The sequence below is a fragment of the Gavialis gangeticus genome, unplaced genomic scaffold, assembly GCF_001723915.1.
Source record: "Gavialis gangeticus isolate Ggan-Ray unplaced genomic scaffold, GavGan_comp1, whole genome shotgun sequence".
NCBI lineage: Eukaryota > Metazoa > Chordata > Crocodylia > Gavialidae > Gavialis > Gavialis gangeticus.
The window spans coordinates 183,308,129-183,329,506 of record NW_017729022.1 but is presented as its reverse complement, the minus strand read 5'-3'; the positions used below and the strand labels follow the sequence as shown (position 1 = coordinate 183,329,506).

At 38.6% G+C, this 21,378-nt stretch overlaps 1 protein-coding gene across 1 annotated transcript in view; it reads right to left on the bottom strand.

Annotated features, from left to right (window-relative positions):
* USP34 (ubiquitin specific peptidase 34) overlaps positions 1 to 21,378 on the bottom strand; it is a 237,910-nt gene that overhangs the window by 201,440 nt on the left and 15,092 nt on the right. The window contains exons 4-6 of the mRNA XM_019516623.1: positions 17,776 to 17,843; positions 10,866 to 11,058; positions 1,898 to 1,959 (exon numbers count right to left, since the gene is read on the bottom strand). Of these exons, the coding sequence (XP_019372168.1) occupies positions 1,898 to 1,959; positions 10,866 to 11,058; positions 17,776 to 17,843 (323 nt within the window). The remainder of the gene's footprint in view (positions 1 to 1,897; positions 1,960 to 10,865; positions 11,059 to 17,775; positions 17,844 to 21,378) is intronic.

Below are 21,378 nucleotides of genomic sequence, written 5' to 3'. Positions count from 1 at the left end.
GGGCCCTGCTGTTGTGGGAGCCCACTGGGCTTCCCCTGGGTCCAACCGCCCTTGGTTCCTGTCATTTTTGACAGGAACCAAGGGCAGATAGATATTTATTTTCTAAACTTTTTAGGGGCCCCGTGGGCCAGATAGAATGGCCTCGTGGGCTGGATCTGGCCCACAGGCCATATTTTGCCCATCTGTGATCTATACCATGCCTGAGGGTATTTCACAGGCACCAAAAAATCAGTTAAAAAAAATACAAGTTCAAATAAAGCCTATGCTTTTAAATATAAAATTATTTGATTTTTTGCACAAAAGCAGGAAAAACACCGAACAATTAAGTTTTATTCTTTAATAAGTAAAAAACTCAACAAAATGAAGGGAGTTTGTAGCAATATTTTCTATATGCCGGGAACAGAATAAAATAGTTATCTCCAACATCCAGCCTACTTTAACAACATCTGAGTGGGGTAAAAATATCCTCCAGACTTCTAGCCTTTATTTTTAATTAATAACTGCAAAAGATTGCATTGAAAGTTGCTACTTACATGGGGCCTACAATGCTGCTATATTGATAAGTTTATTGGTAACAGAAAAGATCCTGTACTTATGTCATTGTTAGAATATACATATATAAAAAGAAAGGATATGGAATTTTTAAAGCGCATATCAGTGAAATATAAAGGTTTATAGAATTCAATTGTAATATTCCCCGTTAGATACTAATTTATGTATTTCACATACCTATAAATAAGATTTTAAAACTGATGCGTCTTCTTATTGCTAACATCTAGCAGCAGTGTCTTAATTTAAAATAGGTACAATACCAACAGAAGTAAAAAGTTCCTAAGTTCAACTGTATGTGTTCAAAGACATGATTTTATCCAAATAATCACACAGATCTTTAATATTTTAAAACATCAAAAAATACAAAGAGATACAGAGATCATATCAAGCTAATATTGAGTCACTGTACAGCAACACCACACAAGCATTGTGAACTTTGCTTCTGTTCATAGGAGCTGATTTTAAAACATTGTAGATAGCTTTGTTTTTTAACATATGCCAAATATACAACCATGGACTTCCAAGAAAAATAAGTGTGAGGTAAGTCTGATGGACTATGCATAAGACTAGCAGTGAGAAACTTTTAACTTCTAATCCTAATATACTTCTAGAAGATGCATCATTTCTAGATCTCACTTATCTTTGTATCACAGGAAGAAGAGGATGAGCTAGTAATACTCACCCATCTTTTACGGTTTGTGCAAGGATTTATTAGTTTACTTTGTACATTACACTGAAAGTGTAAAAGCCAGCTATAAATGTTAATTATTAATTTTATAACTTCAGTATTTTTTCTGTGCAGCCTTGCAAATTACCTTGAATATATCATGCAGTAGAAAACACATGAAGAGTTCAAAAATATTCTTTTAATATTTTTATTTAATTCCTCCTTTGAATTAAAACTCTGATTGGAATATTTCTAGTAAGTATCTTAGAAAATCCTTGCTCCCAACACTGAAATCTACAGCCAGTTTATAAAAGACTGAGATTTGTCTAGTGCAGTGTTTCTCAACCTGTGGGTTGCAACCCAGAAGCTGGTCACAAAAATACATGAAATGATTGTGAACAAACTTTAAAAATGGATTCTCCATTAAAAGGAGGACAATGTGGCAAAGTGTTGCTTTTCCCTTGCAGCCTGGCAGAGTTCCAGCCTGTAAGGGGCTACTTGGGGCCTCCCATGCCCGACACACTAGGGGCTGGGGCAGTGGGCAGCACGTCGGGAATGAGGAGCACTGAGTTGGGACTGGCCATTGATGTTTACAAATGGGTCCTGGTACAAAAAAGGTTGAGAACCACTGGTCTAGTGTGCTTAAACTTTAGTATGCAAAATAATGTTCCTACTTACGTTTCTGTGTCTGAAACTAACGATTCATTATTACACACATCATTGAAGGTATGAAGTTGATTCTATAGTTAGAAAAAAGGAAGAAAGTATAATTTAACTTTAATGTTATTTTGCATGGTAATGTGTTTACGTAAAAAAATGTCAGCAATGAAAAGAAACACATAAGGAAGCAAACACTTTGGACAGATCATTTAGCTATGAAAAGTTATACCAAACAGATGTGCTCAAAACAATTTTCTTAAATAATAATTTTCATAATATAATCCAAAATCCTCTTTTTGAAAAATTTTATCCAAGAATTAAAAATATTTCTGATTAAAACAACAAAATAACATTAGCAAGAATGCTAGCTATTCAGTAACAGTTATCAAATTAATGTACTTGTTTAACCAAAACATATCTTTTGAAACCTTACTTTCACTACACCAGTTTTATGTTGAATATGCTCCACCCACTCCAAACTCAAGGCCAAGTATTTAACAAATATGTTTGCATTGGCAAGTAAATATTTATGGGCAATGACATTTAAATCATTCAAATTGGTATCTTAGCACCAGTCAACTCCATTATCACAGCTCTGATTTATCTAGTGACTTTATAGCAGTCATCAAGGAACTATTTTTTTCCCCCACTTAGTACTTTTATAACCATTATCATGTCATGGGTATATATATTTTTCTGTGCACCCTTCCAAATTACCTTGAATATATTATGCAGAAGACAACATATGAACAGTTCAAAAATATTCTTTTAATATTTTGATTTGATTCCTCCCTTGAATTAAAACTCTGATTGGAACAGTTCAATTATACATACATACATACATGCAAAGTGCTCATAAGAGGTCTCTGAATTTTTGAATATACAGCTTCACAGAAAAAAAGTTAAGAAATATCCTTTTATTATATCTACCAACCCAACTTTACAATAAGACATCTTCAATAGTGGAACAGAATTTCCACAGAAAAATGCTCAGTAATTATATAAAGCTGCTTTGAATGCAGAGTCCAAAATTAAAATGGATGATTATTTTTTCAAACGCTAACCATTATTTTGTTATATAACAATACAGAAACCCTACAGATGAGTTTGAATTCTTCTTCTCAAAACCACAAGTTACCCTCAAAATATTGCCAGAAGAATCTCCTTATTACCTAATTGGCTCGTCTTCTTGACAGAATTAACTAAAACTGGTTCAATTAATATAGGCCAGAACACTGGCAGGGGGAAGTGGGGCATGAAGGGACTAATATTTATCCAAAGAAAGCAATACTCATGTGCAAGAGAACTAGAATGAAAGGCTATGATTTGTATCAGGATAGTGCGAGAGGGTTCAGGACACTGAGTAGAGAATGGAGAAGAGGATGGGGGAGAATTAAAAGTTAGGAGTTAAAGCTTAGCTCAGTTTCACAAATATACCCTTCTGAAATTCAGAATTCTAGCACCCAGGTTTTATAGCCAAAAATATGCTAACCTTAGTTGTGCATTAAAGATCCCACGTATATGAACTGCCCTAATCTTTTTGGATAATTTATTTACGCAGGTCCATCTCAGTAGAGGTATGGTACTTCACAAAAGGACAAGAAATCTCATGCTTTCCCACTCAATCACTGAACAGAGATTCTGATCAATTTCTGTACTCTAATGCTATTACTATTTCATGTATCTTTTTTAGTCTTCGGCCTCTGGCAGACATTACACTTAAGATGCGATCGGCCTGTTAATCACATTTTAAATAGCAACCCAGCCACACATTCAGACAATTAATGGCACAACAAAATGGGAAACAAGCCACAAAAATATTCCAGAAAATGTGTGTAGTCTTTTTGTCCCTGGTTTCCATCATGCCTTAAACTGACCATGGAGCAGGGTTCCCAGCATGCAGTGGGGCTTGCTTGACAGATCCCCATGTTGGCAGGCTAACAGCCATATGATCTAGCCCTGTATGGTGCTGGACCCCACTGATTTTACAGTGCTGAGTTGAGACAAAGTCATCAGTTGGACCAGGGGTGCCAGGTTGCAGGGATCCATGGGGTTCCCCAAGACCAAGCAGGTTGACTGTATTGCCATGGGGAGCTGCATTTTGTCCTAGGGAGCTGCAGAGCAAGGCACTTGACACATTCTGGCTATGGGAACCCTGAAGAGAGGTTTGAGTATCCCAGGGTCCCTGTCCACTGGCACTTCTAAAAACCATGAGCACAACTGAGCTGCACACAAGGTTTTCCGACCTCCCAGGGCAGGGGGTTCTGGGACTACACAGCTGTCTCAAACTGGCTCCAATACAGTCCTGGGGACGGGACTGATAATCAGCTGACTGTCAATCCTAGCCATGAGGACTGCACTGGAGTCTCAAACCAGCTCGTGTGGTCCCAGGGTAATTAGCTGATTGTCAGCCCCAGCTCCAACCCTCTTGAATGAAATGTGTTCAAAACTAATTTAACCTAGTTTTCAAGAACAACAAAGGACAAGAATAATGAACTCCAAAAATCAGGTACGATTTCCCCAACAAAACAGTTACATTTAAATATTAAAATGTCATTGTCTTGTAACTCAAGTGACAGAGCCAATCTCTGTCACTCTTTACAAAAGACACTCATTTCTAAGCTGGATAATTTTCAGACAAAGTACCTTCTTTAAGGACCTGAAATTCAAAGTGCAGCTTAAAATAACTGGTCCTTGTCATCCTAATTACCGAGTTATTAAAAGTCATATTCATAATTAAGCAAGTTCAGGAATGATGCAACAGAAAAAAAACTAAACTCCCCCTTCAAGATAACGATTTTATTTCCATAATACACTGGATTTTGATGTCTGAAAAACAAGAAATCAATAAAGAAATTAACTGAAACATTACTAATGTTTCTGTAAAATTTCAGATAGAAAAATCACCTCAAGGCATATTCTGAAGTACAAAAAAAAAAGAAATGGTATCAGGCTGGTTTTAATGTTACAAATGATAAAATTTAGTTGCACAGAAATCCAAATTTCCCCTAGAAAACACTGATACAAAGAAACCCTGACCAACATATTTAAATATAAAAAGGCCACAAATTCTTCTTCTTTTTACCATGATTACAATATAAAAACCGTATTAAAATTCCTGATCAAGGAAAAAGCAAAAAACTGGGGGAAAACTATTGGAAATTACAAACCAAAAGATCCTCTACTGGACTGATTTATAGTGATCTAAAATGATTATTTTTTCGTAATACAAAAGAAAAAAGTAATGTCAAAACCACAAAGAAACTTGGTGACCTTTAAAAAGCACAAACTGCCAAACAATAATTTGAGGCTGCTGACTTATTCCTACATATTAGGGCAGTGATTCTTAAGAGAGTGCTGGGACACTGTGGGATTCTGCAAAATCTTTTGAAGGGTGCTGCAAGGTAAGAGGAGATAAGTAGATGTGAAGAGATAAGTACATGCTCATATTCCTCCCTGCCTGGCCACTGCCCCCCTGCTCTGGGCAATGCCTGGCCAGTCTGCAAGAAGGGAAGCACTGTAATAAAGAAATAAGTTTTTGAAACAGAGTGTTGCTCACTTCACAGAAGTTACAAAGGGATACCTCAAGTCAAACAAGAGGTGCCTCAGGTCTAAAACAGTTGAGAACCACTGCCTTAAGGAGTAGGCAAAAGCTTTGGATTTTTGATGCACATAAGCAAAGCATAGATTAGGTTGTAGAAAAAAAAAAGAAAAGACCTTAATGGGGAAAAAATGACTTTTTACAATCAGCTAGTAATGTCTTATTGAGACAGTGGAAATTTTGACCACAAGGGCCATCCAGATCAGCACAGCCATGCAGCATGTGGCACAGCAGACACGTCTCCAACACCACATACTGCACACATTCATTCAGCTATTCTCCACACTGCAAGGTAGCAGCACTGGGGTGGGGAGAGGATGGGGGAGGGGAGGGGGGTGCTGCTGACTTCTAGATATCCAGAGGTCAAAATATCCCCCACAAAAAAACGCAAAGCAGCGCATATGGCAGCAGTGCACACTGTTCAGAACTGGAGCCTGGCCAGTTGGAGCCATGCTCTGGCTGTCAGCCAGGCTCCGAGCAGCAGGATCATTGCTGTTGCAGCCCCAGAAGGTCCCCAGGGCCCTACGTACGTCTGCTGGAGCCAGCCCAGTGCTGGTCCCAGCCTCCTCTACCCCACACAGGGTAACCTGCCGTGTACCAGAAGGCACGTGGCACAGGCAATCCCTAGGGACAACTAGCAGCAGCACAAGGTGTCCCGCTGCTAGTTGTCTCCAAGGAACAAAATGTCCATGCTTGTGTGGACACAACCAAGAAGGATAAGCAAAGATCCATCTTTCAAAGTCTCACACTCTTTAATGTTGAATATCTTGTAAAACAACATTAAATTATGATATTTCAAGGATGGAATTTCCACGCACTTTTTAATACCAATCTTTAAACGAAAAACACTTCAGAAAATTTCTTCAAATTACATGAACTACTTGGTCTATAGGAGTAGACTTCCAAAAGAGTAGACTTTGGAGAGTGGAGTAGGATATCATGGGCAAAGTAAAACACTCAGGAAAGGAAACCATTTTTCAATCATATGTATCCTTTTCAAATGTTTGGGCAGAATACAGAAATGGAGCTGAGTATGTACTGGATACAAAAGTAAAACTAAGAGTTTGAGAAATACAGGACTTCATAGGAATAGATTTTGATATCAAGCTGAATACGTCAAATTGAAAATATGAACGGAGAAAGAAAACTAGAAACTGTTCACCTGGTTTTATCTGAAAAGACACAGGTATGTGGAAACAAAAAGAACTGACAGACAAAGCTTCATTCCTCTCAATCTTGAGAGTCTTTTTTGCAAGGAAGCAGAAAGATTCTAAATACCAAGCACCAAGACTTCTGTAAATTTGCTGTTCAGATCTGTATCCCACTGTATCTGCCAATAATCAAAGTAACTTTTGCCTGAACCTGGCAATTAAAAGTGAATACTGCAGCCAAGACATACAAATTAAATACAATAAGTGTTACTGGAATATGAAAACATATGGGTAAAAAAAAGAGAGGGGTCTCTTCCAAAAGGAAGCACTATAAAATAAAAAAACAGCCAACCAAATAAAGTAACAGGAGAACTTTCTGCAAATTAATTCCTATGCTTGGTCTGTCTAGAATAAAAAAAAAGACTATTAAACAGATTGACAATTTTGGAGTAGATACAGCTTATTTGCAAAAGAAAAAACTACAGAAGTGGATACAAAGAGGTTTGATTCATTCTGAAGGATAAACTATTTACCTTAAACTATAAACCATATGATTTTGCTTTATATGATGCTTCTGTATTTTTACTAAAAACCTGGTTTTTCACCAAGTCACCAATTCAGCTATTATGCCACAACTGGACTAAGTTATGAATACTTTACACATACATTTTATACTGACTAAAATTTGCAAATACTAAATCCACAACCTGAGGCATTCTTATTTTAAGATGGCAATTTTTTTTAAATGTTAAATCAAAGGAAAAAGATGACAGCATACAAAAAATAAAGGAAGTGCTTACAGACCATATCTTAAGCACCTATGAAACATTTCTTGCTGTAACTCATGACCTATTGAATTAATTTGGAGCTTGACTGTTTTAAGATCAAGTGACCTCTCTATTTTTCCCCACCATTTGAACAGTTAATTTATATGGGAACCCAGTTTTTCCCCCTAACTAAATCATACCTCAGATATTAAGAGATAAATATAACCATATATATTTATGGATATATAACAGAATATATACCACTTAAACAAAAATCTGATTTATCCTTCCACAGATGTGAAGCTGTATTAAGTCTTCTGAACACTGCTCAGTGAAATTTTCAGAGCCCTTCTCACCAAATGTTTATTAAACACAACCAAATATTTTTAAAAAACAAGTATTAAATATATTAAAATGCTGCCAATTAATTTCTTCCACAAGTTTAGTTTCTCTACAGTTCGTTTTTAAATTTCCAACTGGATAAATAAAATTATATTAAAAAGTAACCCTATAATCACATAAATGCAAAGCTGAATTGACAACACCCTAAGCCCTGCAGACTGTTATCATTAAAACAACACTAACTGACTGCAGTTGTTTAACAGAGTTTGTACTTCATATAGGGCATAACCTCCACTATAAAATTAATCACATTCCTTGCTTAAGGAAGACTTTAATGATCCCATTTAAAATATGTGCTGATTGGTTCAAAATCACCATTTTTACATTATTTTTCAAGTACCTCTAAATATTAATTATAATACTGAAAATGTGGATATATAAGATAAGAACTAAAATAAGATTTAAATTGTCTAGTATCAATAGCAAATGGAGCTCTAATGCTGTTTAACCAACATGTGTGGGTAGTGCCATATCATACGCAGAAAACATTCACAAGTTTTAAGTGGAATATACTGATTTAACATGATTCTGTAGCAGAGTTTGGCCCACCCATGTTAGCTGATGAAACTGTGCATAGTTAAGTACCAGGCTAAATGTGGCTGCAAGACCTATAGAGGTGGACCAGAGCTTCAAAGTAGCGATCAATTTGATCGAGCTTGCATTACCCATTGTCTTTTCACTATACATGAATGTATAAATTACCACCAATTAAAAATGATAGTCACCACTGACTTTTCTATAAGCACCACCATCCTAAAGTACTGGATGCGCAGGAAATATGAACATAGGCAAGATGTGGAAAGTACTCCCATTCGTGCAATATTCATAGAAATCTTCTGTCAAAAAACTAGCTTTATATTGGATTTTGTTTTGTTTTAAACTGTCTAAGGTACAGGACACAAACCGATGAAAATAACTACAGGTTTCCCTCGCTTTATGTGGGTTCTTTATGTGCAAATTTGCTCTTATGCAATGACCCTTTTTATACCAAAAAAACATTATATGCAAGGTAAATTCACTCTTATGCGATTGGTGTGGTGGAAACCTGCAGTCAGCTGCTTTGTGTGGTGCATTGTGGGAGCGATGTGCACCAAAATATAGTCTCCTTTGTGGATCTGTGCTCCTCGTTCATCGTCTGCAACATGTGTTTCTGTTCTTGCCATCCCCATTATGATTTACCACCACCCTGTGCTTGTTGTGTGCTGTTGGTGAGCACCGAAATTGTCTTGTAAAAGTGGTAGAAATGAACCTGGGGATCAGTACAGTCGAGGTCTTGGAACATTTCCCTATTTGTTACATTATAAAGTGGGCTCCCTTTATGCAAATTCAAATTGTGCACCGTTTTCCAGGAATACATGTGTAGCATAAAGGGAGGGAAACCTGTAAATCTAATAGTATGTACAGATGTCTTTAAAGTTCAGTTAATCCAAAGAGTTAAAAACCAGGGTGGGGGCAGTTGACATGTTATCAAGTGGCCTTGTTATTTAAACAACCTTATTCTGACCTCTCACAATATATATTATACCAATGAATTGCCTGTCAAGAATGACTGGGGGAGGGGGAAGGAAGGGAGCTTGCTAACCCTAACCCCTCCCCCCCACCTCACCATCGATGCCCCCCAGGAGCAGGGAGGGGAAGGGGGACAGCTTCCTTCTTTGTCCTCCCTCGCCAGCACCCCATGCTGCCACCACTGCCTCCAAGGAGCAGGGCCCCCGCTCCATCCCCCTGCTGTTATCACGGAACTCCGCCACACTGCTGCCTCCTGTCTGTAACGCTCTTGGTGTACTCTGATTGGTTGTTTCAGTAACCAATAAGAGTGCTCCAAGAGCATTACAGACAGACAGACAGACAGACTAAGCGCTTTATTATATTAGAAAGAATGGTCAGATGCACTGTAATCAAACTACAGTCTCCCTCTCCACTTATCACTACTGCCCAACTGAACCTTTATTGTAGCAGGTACTATATTCTTACCAAAACTGAGGATACATGGGAAATTAGTATGTGGAACAGAACTGATAAAGAACGAGAAAGCAATATAACAGCAAACTGGATTTCCGCTGCAGAAGACATTGTAGCTAGGTATAGGAACATTTTCTTGCCAAGAGTTTGATTTTCTCCAAATAAGAGCATACTACAAACAGCAGACATATCAGAACCATAAGGGGCAAGCAGATTATTAATATGCTGTGAAGAAGATACTATGCTTCAGAACAGCATTTTCCAAGAAAGTCTTTTTTCAAATGAAAATAAATGTATTGACACCACATGCTCCAGCTGTTGGAATGACAGGTCTACAAAGTAGTTTATCAAACAAGGCTCTTTGTATGTGTGAGACCAGTTTCACAAGAATTAAATGAAATGTCTTACTTGCAAGTGGTAGTTTTTAAATCTGTATTTCCAGAAAATAATAAAAGTGCTATCCAAAGTCATTAGCATTTACTATACGACATTTTTGGAGGCCATATATTATTACTTTAATTTCTACTTTTTTAGAATGCAAAACTTTTAACCTTTCTTCCAAGTACTGGTATTAAGCATATTTAATCTGTTTAACTCAGATACATATTGAATGCCATATGAATGCTTTTTCTGAGCAAGTGGACCGCTCTGTACAAGATTATTACAATAAAGAGGAATATATTTATAGCAAACTCAGATATTGGAAAACTTTAAAAAAAATAAACCAATGGGCTTTATAAACTTCAAATACAGCCATAGAGAAGGAGCTACAGGGAAGGACACAAAGATGACAGTTACAATTCCATTTTGTAAAGTAAAAAGATCAATGAGAGTGTTAGGGTCAAATATATTGCAAAATAAAGCCATACTTTAATGATCTCTCTGAACACATTTTATTATAGTTTAGATGAAACCTGATAAGCACACAACTAACAAATTACAATTAACATTTTAATCCATCTGCTTATTTCTCTCCTGCAACTGTTTGTAAGAAGGTTATCCTGTCTTTTGTTACTATTTGAAGAAAAATAATAATGTGTAAATGAAAAGAGGGATATTTTTTTTCCCTAAAAAGAGAGTTTTAGATTTAAAAAAATTCTTACTGTTATTTGGCTCAGTCCAGCCAACCTCATTGTTAGAGTTGGAGACATAAAGTACTTAAATGCAAGATCAAGACTTTCTTTATCAAAACATAAGGCTGTATCCAACGGCTCTTTAACTGTGCTCCACATTAAATCTGCCATGTTCCGGGCTGCACTTTGCCGCAACTCCTGGTCTGACAGTTTACATAAATACCTAAAATAAAAAAGTGACAAAATTTAAATAGAATATGGTCAAATATTCTTTCAGCTAGACCACCACCTTTATTAATTCAAATATATATTTCTCTATTGTAACAATATGAAGCCTAAAAATGCATTATAATTAATATAACATAGTGATTATAAGCAATCTATAACTTAATATAAATACATAAAAAAAAGAGAAAAAAAGAGAACCATGATTTTGATTACATTAATCAAGTATTATTCTAAATGTAAATCTATTCAGCTTTCTTTGACTATCTCCACAAGAACTTGCCCCAAAAGCAATGTAGGACTCTTAAGTAATACACCTGGAAAGCCCAACCTTGACCTGGGGTTTGTAGAAGCTCTCTCTCCCTCCCCGCAACAAGTGCATCATGCCAGTTTACTCATTCCATACAAGCCTGGAGGTATCTGGTTGTACTCAGCAATTAAAATATATGATAAATAGCCTCCCGGGGTATCCAGGAGTCCTGCAGGCTCAATGACGCAACTCTAGAACATGGATGTCACGGTTATAATCTCAACCTGGTCTTCTCCGAGGGCACCTTTACACGTGCTCCAAAAGCCGGGGGGAAGGGGTGTGCACTGGAATTCCAGCGCATCGGAGCAGCCTGGGCGCTTATGTATAAAACACCCCAAGTAACTATGTCTCCATCTGTAGAGTCTCAACTATACCAGATAAAACCATGTTTATGCAACTAAGTTTTGACCTAGTTACAGCAAATGTACCATTATCCACATGGCAGAATTTTTCCCAGCACAACTGTACATCAATTGCATTTGCTCAGTCACACCTTCCATGTTATATCAGTGCGTATGTCAGTTCAGTTTATGAATATCTGTTCAGTAATCTTCTGCAGCAGCAAAGGCAATCTGGATTTTTTCAAGATGAACCACTATTACCAAGGATTATTGGAAATCTTACATGGAAACCAAAATTAATGAAGAATTTAAAACTAGCTTATTATTTCCTGATAATTTAGGTAAAAACACCAAGGTATACCTAGTGTAGAAGTCAGAAAATGTCAAAAAATCATGTCATGCACTGAGAGTTACAACAGAGAACTTAGTCCTGCTCTCTCACAGCAAGAAACTGCTAGATCTGGTCAAAGCAAGATTATGAACAGATATCTAATTTGACCTGGGACTCACTGTGCCAGGACTTGACCCAGTTCAAAACAGGAGCAGCACAATTATTTACACATCACCTTTCTAAACTGCATTGCTGTTCCAACACCAGAAGATGTCCGGTGACAGTTTACAGCCTGACCAGCTTGTCCCTGAAAGGAACTGCAAGAACTGTACAGATGTACAACAGGATGTTCTAGGAAAAACTGTTACTACATATTATCAGCCACATAGAGGACTTGAAGCAGGACAGTAGGTGTGTACATCTTAGATGTCATAGACATTAAGACTGGAAGGGGCCTCGGAAGATCAAGTCCAGCCCCCTTGCTCCAGGGGCAGGAAGTCAGCTAGGGTCAAAGGATCCCAGCAAGATAAGCATCCAAACATTTCTTAAAAGAGTCCAGAGCAGGTGTTTGTGACCGTTGGACCTTGTCATCCTTTGGGGTGCTCTGGTGAACAGATGTTCCCCCAGATCCTGATGCACCCCCCTGATATACTTATAGGCTGTTACCAGGCCACCCCTGAGCCTGCACTTTTCCAGGCTGAAGAGTCCCATGGCTCTCAGCCTCTCATCATAAGGCCTATTCTCCTGTCCTCTTGATCATGAGTATAGCTCTCCTCTGCACTTTTTCAAGTTTCTCCACATCCTTCTTGAATTGTGGAGTCCAGAATTGGATACAGTACTCCAGCTGCGGCCTCACCAAGGCCAAGTACAGCAGGAGGATGACATCCTGAGATATACTTGAGAAGCATCTATGGATGTAAGCCAGAATTTTGTTTGCTTTATCAGTTGCAACAATGCATCGGTGGCCCATGTTCATCTTGTGATCAATCATGACCCCCAAGTCCTTTTCAGCCGTGGTGCTAGCAAGTGTAGCACTGCTGAGCCTATAAGCTTGCTACAGGTTCCTCCCCCCCACCATGTAGAGCACCTGGCATTTCTCTGTATTGAATGTCATCAGGTTTATATCTGCCTACTTTCTAAGCCTATCCAGGTCAGCCTGGATCACCAACCTATCCTCTGGGGCAGATGCTCTACCCCAAAGTTTAGTGTTATTGGCGAACTGGGCCAGTCCACTTCTGATACCAGAAGATCTGTATGATCCCGGGACAAAAGGCTTTCTCCCAGGACAAATGCAACACCTATTTACAGCACAAAACAATCATGGCTAGTACTGGTCAGACTCATGCGGAGTACACTATAGTTACTAACTACATCTTGATCACCTGCCATCATGGTTCAGTGATAGAATCTTTATCTGCCATGTGGAAGACCTGGGTTCAATTCTTTTATGTGCACAAAACTACAGACATTGAGGCACGAAATATCCAGACGTGATCTGGCTTTTGGATTCTGCCTAAACAACAGGGATGGAAGGTTTGGGCAGCCTCCACACTATACGCTTGGCTAGGCATGTATCGAAGGTCCTGGTGACCTCTCATGCCTACATCACAATCCAGAAGGATTGATGGTTACCTACTACTACATCTTAATCATATGGTACATGGACAAGATCAATGTTTGGAGGCAACCAAACTTGCCCCTAAACCAAGGGTACTCAACCTCTGGCCCACGGCACCATGTCATCATGTCATTCAGCCCCAAAATTTGGCAAATGGGAAGTAATGCTACTGCTGCCAAATCTCTGGACCTGCAAGGAGCCCCAAGTCCTGCATGCTGGATTCAGTGCCTAAACCCAGCAGATTGGGGGGGAAGGCAGGATATGCCTGAACCCAGCAGGAGGGGGCAAAGCTGGTTCCCAGGGGCCAGGAGAAGGGGTACTGGGCCCCCAGAACCCAATCCTGACATACGGGGGAGGGATGGGGTACTGCTAAGTCCCCAGGACCCAGTCCTGGAGCAGAAGGGGGCGGGAGGAAGTGGTGCCAAGTCCATTGCATGGGGCAGGGAAGGGGCACTGCCAAGGCCTCAGGACCCAATCTGGCCTGCAGGTGGGCCCTATGCCACTCACCTGGCCCACAGGGTCAAAAGCTTGAGCACCACTGCTCTAAGCAGTTCGAAAGTTGTAATGTTAATGGTATCCACAATGTTATCAACATTAGTATTTAACTATTATGCTCCAACATTAAATTTTAAAATTTAAATCCATCTCTGGCTAAACTATATTCTAACTAGGCTTAGTCAGCTCATGCAAAAAAGTTAAATATCCATTCACTTGCCAGTTAAGATTGGATCTCATATGAAAATTGGACAGAAGCTGTAAATGGCCACAAAAGCAGCTACACCATGGTTAACTACATTTGTGGCCCAATCTTCTGCCTTCAGATAATGACTCTCAACATCAGTCAGACAAGAATGAAAAGATACTGGCCTGATTCACATTTGCTTTTACCTGGCCCTTGCTGTGTGAAAATGCCTGAAAATAAACCTATTTTACTGCTTTACTGTACTGCCAAATCAGCACAAAGACTGGTGCAAATTGTGAGAAGGACCGGAAACATTTTTCTTTGATGTGACATCAAAGATGAAAACTTCGGTTAAGCAAGAGAAGAGATCATATACAGTCCAAAGAACCAACTATGTAATGCTGGGAACAGAAGGTCTCCATGTATACAAGTCTGGAAAACAGACAAGGATCAGGAAACTGAAGCTCCTCTGTTACCATTTACTAACAAAAGAAAAAATGGAAGGACTTATTTTTTGTGCTTTTTTCTAGTGTAAGTTCAGAGCAAACAGGCTAGACAGCTCTTTAGCTACTTGCTCTTTCATCCTGAGACATGGGATAAGTTGCCTGTACTACAAAATGAAACTATTGGAATACAATTATCAGCAATGTAGGATGACCACAATTTGTTCCTGACTATTCTTACAGCTATACTGTGTTGGACTCCGGACCCATTATCAAGCCCGCTGTCACTCAGTCAAACTTCACATTGAAGGTCACGTTTTGTTTGTTTTGTGGGGAATTAAAAACATTCAGAAATGTTAAAATTATTTGCATGAAGGTTTAGTGTGCTTGTGTATGTATGACAACAGATAGCAACAGACGCACCTATATACAAGCACAGAGAAAAAGGCCAGTATTGTGATTCTTCTGGATATCAGGCCCTTCTTTAAGATCTTGTACACACTAGAAAGATTTGCCATTTTAACCATGCTGGTTTGTTAGAGGTGGCAAAACTGTCTAGCTTGGATGCAGTGGTTCCAGCATAAAACATTTTACCTCTAAAATGGGTCAGTAAAGGCACAATGGGATGTAATGTACAATCACCACAATCGTGCCTCCTGCCATGCCATACATCCATGGCAGGAGACACAACTAAGAGATCATACAGTAGATCTCATCACACCTTACTGCTGGTGCAATGGAAACCCAGTCCCAGGCTCTCCTGTACCAACAAAAAGCAAGCTCCTGCAGCTGGGAGCCCCCTCAGCTGATGGGTTCCCAGCCATGGGGATACACAGCCCTGCAGCTGGGAGACAGAGCTACGGCAATCTCCCAGGCCCAGGTGTGTGAAACCCCCAGGGCTGGGAGATCACTTCTGTTGCCATGTCCCAGCACCAGGGGTATGTGAAGCCCCCTGGGCTGGGAGATGTAGCTGCCGCAATCTCCCAGCCTTGAGGGTATGTGAAACCTCCAGGAATGGGTGATTGCAACAGCTGTGATCTCCCAGCTCCAGGAAATTCATGCACCCGAGGCTGAGATTGCAAACATAGCCAGTGGCTCCCAGGACCCAGCACCAGGATGCATGCTGCGGAAACCCAACTGAGAGACTCCCAGCCCCAGCTGAGCATAGTGCACCCCTGGCTGGGAGCCCCTTCAGCTGATGGGGTTCCCACCCGCAAGGGAGACCCTGGTACAAGTGCAAATTAAAGCTCAATAGCAAGTAGCTATAAAGTTAGTACACATATTCAAGGTCTAACTTCATAGCTGCTTGGGGCTTTTTATGGAGTGACAGACACTTTGCACATGTAGCTGGTCAAGGTAATTGTGCAATTAACCAGTTTATTGCGCAATACCTGTAGAGGAAGCCTTGCTGATACAACTTAGGCCAGGTCTGTACTTGGAAGATTTTGCTCATATAGTTACATCAATATACTAGACCACGTCTACAAAAATTATACTGGAATGACTTCTTTCAGCAAGAGCACATTTATGCTGCCTAAGGAATAAAAGCTACATAGGAAAATGGAGTTTTTTGCAGTTATGGCAACAAACCTTTTCTAGTTTTGACCTGGCCCGTGTCGATGCAGCAACTATCACACAAAAATCAAAGCTTACTGCATAGCAAACCAACAAAGCTTTGCCAGGAGACGTTTACAATACAAACCTGCCCTGGCCTTATTTCAGTTGGGGAAGAGAAAGAAGACACCTTTATACCAGTGCACTGGATTCACATTTATGGCTTATACATGTCAGGGCTTATAACTACATTGATAAAAATTACTAATCTAAAGAGTTATAATATGTATAACCCTCTTAGAGTAGAGCAGCCCTTAACTTGCCGCTTGCCTTGAAGCTGTGAAATGACATTTCTCGGCTTTTATGGTTTGCAAGTGCAAGAAGGCTCCTGTCTAGATCAGAGGACTGGACAAAATACATGGAAATGTAGTTAATAGTTCCTGTTTATACCAACTCCTACCCACCCACCCACACACACACACACACACGGACTCAATTTATTTGGCTAATTAGCTTTACAGTGATGGCCAAGTACAGAAAGTGCTTGTTACACATTTACAAATATACAGTAAAAGTTCAGTTCTTTATTTCCCTGAAGAGAGGAGGGTTTAGAAACTAGCTGGTGGATACACAGCCACAGCAAACAGCTGCACGGGACTGCTGGGGTGTTCCAGCTGTTTGTTAGAGCTTTTATTTCAAAGGGCACCTCTTCTCCAATCAGCTGCTTAGGACCCCAAATGAGCTCCAGCTGAGTAGAGAAGCAATATCATATCAAATAAAAGCCACAGCCATCAACTGAGCAGCACACCCTTAATTTGGCAACCAGCTGCAAATTAAATGGATAACAAACCATTTGGATATAAAAAAAAAAATCCAAGTTCTACTGATTACCCAGGTCTTAAATCACTGAATATAGTTCTCAGCAGTCATTGTCAAAAGTATGACTGCAGTCTGGATAATATTTGATCTCCCGCAGACTGGAAATACGGAAAGCCAGAACTTAAGAGTTGCTTTAGCATCTCTAGATTCAGAACTTGAGATCACTGTGCATTTACCCTTTTGCCTTAAGCTTATATTAAATGTTGCACTGGAATTCAGATAAATAAAATCACCTTCAAACTGTTTTTGTAACCTCATTGCAAATCTTTTGTAATCTTTGTATTAAGGATACCAAAATAAGTAAAACTGTATTACAAATTGATTCTAAAATGAAACTATGCAATAATACCGAATACAAGATTAAAAAAATGCTCTTCCTACACTTGATCCTGCTACTACTGTAATCAAAGAGAGGTGGGAATTTGACCATAATTAATCAGACAGGTCTTCAACTCTGAATGCTGAAATGTTAAGAGATGGAGGAAAAGGTCCAGCTTTCAGAAATTTGTAACAACATTTTAAAACTATTTTGTCAAAAACAAAATATTAAAACGTACCTGATAACATAGGTCCTAAAGGGTATAATGTGCTGCATGACAGCAGGGATGTGTAGCCATATTCTGATCTATAAAAACACATTAAAAACATATACACTTTTACTTGTATGCATTCACTGAAAATAATTACAATAAAGAAATTAGTTAAGTTTCATTATGCAAATATTTGCCTTAAAAACAAAAGAGGTTTTTGCAGCTGGGTTTTGAATTTCAAAATTCCAATCAGTTTTTAAAATTTTCAAAGTTCTAAGTGGAAACAGGTTTCTATGGCTAATAAAATTAACTAGGCCTAGAGCAGTATTTTCTCCCAATTAACAAGAAAAAATAAGGTAAAGATTTATGTAAATGAATAACATGCCATTCTCAGTGTCTTTAAGTTCTGAATTGTCTCTCTTCTCCCGGTTCTTCAGATTAATGCCTTTTATAACCATGCTTTTCCTTCCATTCACAATATATATTTTTTATTTTCTAAACAGTGTGCAAGAGAAAGGTCTCATCCTTTTTGTTCCCAGTGAAACTCCATGACCATCAAAGCCTATTTATATAACTTTAGTGGAAGTTTTGCTCCCAATGGCTCATCCACACCAATAATTGTGATTTCATAATCAGTGAAACCACTATTTTTGCCAGTTAATTTCAGCTGTAAATTAAATCCAATACCATCATGCTTGCACATAAACATCTACAATGCTACCTAATCATGACTGAATGAGCACATCCTGATCAAGTTATTTAATACTAACCCTACAGAGAGGACTGCCTAGAAGATGCACACAAGAAGAATACAGGGCAATGTTTTCTAGATATTTTACTGCAAAAAGATCTGTAAGGAAAGAGGACGTCCCCTAGTCATACAAGAAGTTAGGGGTCCCATCCAGACTGCAAAAACAGGTGTGCAAACCCTATTACAAAAAGACAAACTGAGATTTCCAGTAGGGATGAAACATTATTAGCTGCCACTAGTCCTAACACCTTTAACCATGTGCAGACACAAACCCTGCCAGAGACACAGCTAAAAGCTCCTATATGGATCTGGCCTCCATGTTTGTTTTTTTATAGAAAAGTTTCATTTATGTAACTACCACACAAATCATAATTTTAAAGTAAATATTTCTTAGAGCTTTGAGAAATCCTAAAGAATAGAATATGCCAAGTTATTACTCTTGGTGGAAAAGACCACTGCTGGCTGTTTTGATGCAGATTAGTACTACCTAGTTTGGAGTGATGATATTTAATGAATTTAGTAAAATTAAGGAAGAATTCAGTTATTTATGTCAGTTTTGGACAAACATTTTCAGCTTCAGTTTTCCAATGAATTTATCATTAGTCAGTAATAGTACTAGCTTATCCTGGAAAAGAAACCTGACAATTTTTCCCATGGCCAAAAAAAGGATTCATTTCTTCCTGAGTCTAGTGCTAATTTCAAAAGAAACAGTGCGCCAAATATAAAAAGCATAAACTAAAAGGAATGTTTTGGAAGCAAGAATTAAGTAACATTTGGAAAAGCAATGGCAAGGATGATATAACAATTATATTGCCTGAATACAATGTTATTTTTACCCATGATCTTTTTTTTCTTGTCTAAGTATGAAACATGAAAAGCAAATAAAGATCTTCACAGGTTAATCGGTGTTCTTATAATATCAACATAGCAATATTTTAATGTTCTGTTGTTCAAACAAGGATTTGTTTTTAATTTTACCTTGTGACTTCATGTGTTTTATAAGTATATCCATATACAATAAATAACTATTTTAACCATTTCTCACCATTTTTTACCTTTACTGTAAAACTGAAGACTGAAAAAGATAATTATTTAAATTAAATCCTTGCTTGAACAGAGATGTACACATTATCAAACTAAGGCAGCTACACTGCCCCATTTGAAGGACCTGGCGCACAAAGCAGCAGTAACTGAGCAGATGTGCTTTAAAGGGGTAATTTTGAATGCACCTTGGAGGAAGTGTCGACATGTACTATGACCTTAGTTACTTTTCTCCAACTGCCTTCATTTATTCTATTCAACGAAGCCTACTGTTGAAAACCTTTGCTGCCAGAGCCTCATATCATTAGTTTTTTTAATGAATGTCAGTCATGAGTACATTTACTGTTTAGAAAAACTCCCCTGTTCACATGGCAATGATAGAGCTTATGTACTTTATGAACTGTGTTATAATTCTGTGCGTTTTCCACACAAAGGGGCAAATAGAAACACTTCTTAAGAATTCAAGAAGAGGTATACTTTAACTGCTTCAGTATGGGGGAAGGGTACAGAAGGATAAACACAGGACTGTATTTGCACAATTACCTTGACATTTTCAGAAAAAATAAGGTCATAATTGTGAAGTAACTGTAAAATTTAGAAGCATCATATTTTGTTACATATTACAGAGTAGCACTGACCAAAATCTTTATTATATTGGGAAGCTTAGGCCAAAATTGATTGAGTACGCTTCTGGTCTCTCCATAAGCTGATCTTTTTTTAGAAAAGCATTATTTAAACCACTGATAATACAACAGCTAAACAGGCCACAAAGTCTGAGCAATCTACCCTCAAGGACTCTAAATTAAATCCCCAAATCAGTGTTTACAAATCTTTACAATTATAGCTAGCCAACTGCCCTTCATAAGAGCTCCTACTACTGCAAAAATAGATTTAAGTGACACATTAGTTCTTAGTTTACACACAAACTACTTGATAATAGCTGATATTGCCGAGTTGCTCACTAAGTTCTCATTAACATGGTCACTCATAAATCTTCCATTAATCTCTATGAAGCCCTTAAACCAGAGTGAAGGGGAGAAGGAGTCATGCAGTTCTTGTGTTAGCTGAGTATCATTTTCTCCACAAGAATGGAGACAAAATTAAGAAAAATGACAGCTCCAGTAGTAAATACACATTTTTGTTTTTGGCAGAGGTCAAGTTCCATTTAATGAACAATTAAAATATGCATATTGTACCAAAAGAGAAACTGGGAAAAATGAATCAGACATTTTAAACTTATGTGTTGTTGTTGAGTGCAAAACCTGCAGATATCTGTCTGACTGCAGTGCCTGTGTAACAAACAAATTAAAATATATAGATGAGCTGCAATTGGTGCTAAACTGGTTAAAGTAGAAGAAAGATGTTTTAAGACCACCACTGTATTGTTAGATATTGAGTTAAATCTCAAACAATATGTTCAGCTATCACCTAGCATACATCCCAATCCTAATGGTAACCCAGGTTAATCTGGGGATCCAGCGTAGACTAAGAGCTGTTCTAAATTACACTAGCTAGAAAGATTCCCTAATGACAACTCCAACAGCCCAACACTGCAGAAGCTCAGGACGCTCCAGCCATCCCCACCTGTCTCTAGTTTCATAGCTTCTAGGGTCGGAAGGGACCTGAGCAGATCATCTAGTCCGACCCCTAGCCATGGCAGGAAAGACTACTGGGGTCAAACGACCCCAGCAAGGTGTTCATCTAACCTCCTCTTAAAAACCCCCAGGGTAGGAGCCTGCACCACTTCTCTTGGAAGTTGGTTCCAGACCCTAGCCGCCCTGACCGTGAAGTAGCACCTCCTGATATCTAACCTAAACCTACCCTCTGCCAGCTTGTGA